This window comes from Parus major, chromosome 7, assembly GCF_001522545.3.
Source record: "Parus major isolate Abel chromosome 7, Parus_major1.1, whole genome shotgun sequence".
Taxonomy (NCBI): Eukaryota; Metazoa; Chordata; class Aves; order Passeriformes; family Paridae; genus Parus; species Parus major.
In genome coordinates, this window is record NC_031776.1 from 23338802 (window position 1) to 23342251 (window position 3450).

At 60.5% G+C, this 3450-nt stretch overlaps 1 protein-coding gene across 1 annotated transcript in view; it reads left to right on the plus strand.

Annotated features, from left to right (window-relative positions):
- The first annotated feature begins 28 nt into the window (after positions 1-28).
- MARCHF4 (membrane associated ring-CH-type finger 4) overlaps positions 29-3450 on the plus strand; it is a 104458-nt gene continuing 101036 nt past the window's right edge. Inside the window, exons 1-2 of the mRNA XM_033516098.1 lie at positions 29-2096; positions 2722-3424. Coding sequence (XP_033371989.1) covers positions 1808-2096; positions 2722-3424 — 992 coding nt within the window. The 5' untranslated portion in view covers positions 29-1807. The remainder of the gene's footprint in view (positions 2097-2721; positions 3425-3450) is intronic.

The window sequence follows — 3450 nt, forward strand, 5'->3', positions numbered from 1 at the left end:
CCCCTTCCCCGCCCCTCCTCCCTTCCTCCCCGGCGTGGGCTCTCGCAGGCAGCCGGCAGCCCGGGGCATCAAAGGTTGGGAAGAGCTCTATTCCTCGCTTTGATTCTCCCCTTCTCACCCCGCCTTTTTGCTTCTTCTTTCTCTCTCTCTCTTTTTTTTTTTTTTTTTTTTTTTTTCCAAGCCGGAGGAGGGAGAAGAGCGCGGCCACGTCCCACCCCTCCCTTCCTGCAAATCCCCGCTCGCACTGCAAACAATCTGTCTTCCCCATTGCATCCAAGGGAGATAGCAACAGCAACATCATCACGGCAAGCCGGATGGGAGAGCAGAGAGGAGGCTGCTGCTGAGGGAGGAAGGCACACAAGCACACACCAGCTCGATGTTGCCAAAGCGGTAGGAACCTCACGAAAAATAAGCCATGCTGCCCCATGTGTCTGGCGCATTGTGCTCCATCCGAGCCTTTTAGGAGGAAGAAGAGAATTATCTGCTCCGATTTTTTTTCCCTGCCAGCGAGAGTGCGACAGACTTGCGATGGTTGAATGTCAATGCCTGTGAGAGAGAGCAACAGTCAGAGCAGGAGGAGGACAGAAGGGGAGGAAAATGAAGGTGGGGATGGTGGTGGAGAGAAAGAAGGAGCCTCGTCCAATGCATCAAAAGGAGGTCCCTGCAATTGCTGATAGAGCCCTGACCGCCTCGCCATCCACAATGGTCTGTACAAGCTGCCAATGCGTTTGATGACGTTCCTGTTTTGTGAAAGGAGGAAAGGAAACGTGACCATGTAAGATCCACGTTTCCCCGGTCAATTACATGCGAAGAATAGATCCGATTTCGACGTGGGTTTTTGGTCCAGGATGGTAACAGCTTAGGGAATAATACAGCCGCCTTCCCTCATCAATTTCGCTCTGATTTTTTTTTTCTGTGTGGTCCAGACAGCTGCTGGAATAGAGAAGGTCAGAATATATAAATATATATAAAATATATATAATATATATATTATATATATAAAAATATATTTGTCTCAGTACATCTGGGATTAAGCTCATTGAATGCTAATTATTTCTTTCCGGACTTTTAATATTTACAATGAAATCTTTTAAAGGCTACGGTAAAATCTGAAGCCACCTGGGAGTACAGTGTTTAAAACGTAGGGTGTTTTCCCACAAACAATGTGAAGGTCTTTTTTGTCAAAGAGGCAATTTTGATATTAACAACAGCTACCAATTTTGCATTTTGATAGCCAGACCAGCTGCTATTTTGTCTGGATGCACACCGGGATTCGTGTGATCGGGTTTTATTTTTTAATTGAAAAAAAAAATCATTATAAAATAGAAGAAAAAGGAAAATTACTTGAGATGCCAAATACTGTCGAGAGAACCATATTCTCCCTCCTCCCCACACCCACCGGAGACGTGGACCCTTCTTTTTTACAGGCTTAGGAGTTGCGAGAGCTCATCGGGGGCTTTCTCCCGAGACCGCCGCCTGCGCCCCTGGACCCTCGGGCGTGGGAGATTTATTTCCTCCTCCCGCTGATTTCTAAGCAAACTTGTGGAGGGGGGGAAAGGATCCCTCGGCAGCACAGGGTCGGGTTTTTTTCTGGTGTGGATTTTTTTTTTTTCAATTGCCGTCCCCGCCGGGTTGCAGCGGGTTGCCGGGGACTTCGCCCCCTCGCCCTCCGGCTCTGCTTTTGTGCGTTCCCCGGCGGCCAGCGCAGCCCCCCCGGCACTGCGGCCGCCGCGGAGCCCCCCCGGCCGCGGGCCGCCCGGCTCCTGCCCTTTTCTTTCCCCCGTGCCCGCCTGCCAAGGAAAGGCACATGTTAATACCACCCGGCGCGGGCATTTTCTGCTACTGCTGCTGCGGGCTCCTCCGTCCGAGACAGATGTTGCGAAACCAAGGCCTCCTCAAGTGCCGCTGCCGCATGCTCTTCAATGACCTGAAGGTCTTCCTGCTGCGGAGACCCCCCGCGCCGCCGCCGCCCTCCCCGCCGCTCCCGCCGCCGCTCACCGGCCCACGAAGTTCTCCAGCACCGAGCTCTTCCCGGCGCTCTGCCCGCCCACCACGGCGATCTGCGGCAGGTCGAGGTTGCAGCTCTGCCCGATGGAGCTGAAGGCGTCTTGAAGCTTGTTGACCAGCGGGATGAGCTCCTCCATGCCCCGGTTGCCCATGGCGGCGCGGCGGTGCCGGGCCCGCGCTCCCGGCGGCGGCTCCTCCTCACGGGGCCCGCGGCGGCGGCGGCGGCCAAACTTCCCCTCAGAGTCTCCTCATCCGGCACCGCCGGGCCCGCCCCGCTGCCTCAGCGTGCGCCGCCATTGGCCGGCTGCGCTGTCCATCAAAGCAGCGCGCAGAGCTGATAGGAGCAGGGCGCTGCCAATCACCGCAGAGGGGCGGGAAGGGGAAGCCAAAGCTCGCTTCCCATTGGCCGCCCGCCCGTCGCTCATCCCTCGCAGCCAATGGGAGGAAGCGCTGCGGCGTCAGCTGAGGCGGCGGCGCTGTGGTCCCGCCCTCCCGCGGCGTTTCCGCCATTTCATTGGAGAGCGGGAGTTCCCCTCAGGAGCGAGGCCCAATGGCGGCCTGGAGAGAACCGCGAGCCCGCCCCGCACCGCGAGCCCGCCCCGCTGTCCCTGCCCGCCCGCCCTTCCCCGCCGTGCCCGCCGCTCCCACCAACCCGACCAATGCAACCGGGACGGGAACCTTAGCGAAGGGAAAAACCCTCCCGCAATTAATCAGCCGGCCATCAATCAGCCGTTCCTTCCCGCCCGTTGGCTCTTCCGGTGTTTGGCGGCCCTGCCGTGCCCGTGGAGCGACGCGCGTTCGCTCACGGGGAACCGGAGTCCCGAAGCGAAGCGCCGGGGCTGGAACGCCCCGGGAACCTCCTGGGTTCTCCCCCTGCAGGGACCGGAACCGGCAGGAATTGGCTCCGCTCCCTGCCCCGTCCGGGTTTGGAGGGGTCTCCGTGGATTTTGGGCGATCCCCGCGGGGTCTTCGGGCGCCTCCGGTTCCCGGTCGCTCCCCCCAAACCCCACAAGGCCCAACATGGCCCCCGCGTTACCTTGGTAACCGTCACTTCCGGTGATCAGCCCCGCCCCTTCCGGTCACGCGCTCCAAAGATGGCGGCGCCCACCGCGGGTCCCCCGGTACCGGTTCTGCGGATCGTGGCCGAGTGCGGGCGGAGCCGCGCCCGGGCCGGGGAGCTGCGGCTGCCCCACGGCACCGTGCCCTGCCCCGTCTTCATGCCCGTGGGCACCCGCGGCACCGCCAAGGGCCTGACGGCGGCGCAGCTGGCGGCGCTGGGCTGCCGCATCTGCCTGGGCAACACCTTCCACCTGGGCACGCGGCCGGTGAGCGGCACCGGGAGCCGAACCGGGGGGTCCCGCGGGGTGCCCGGCGATGTCGGCGAGCTCTCCGTTCATCCCCGCAGGGCGCGGAGCTGGTCCGGCGCTCCGGGGGCCTGCACGG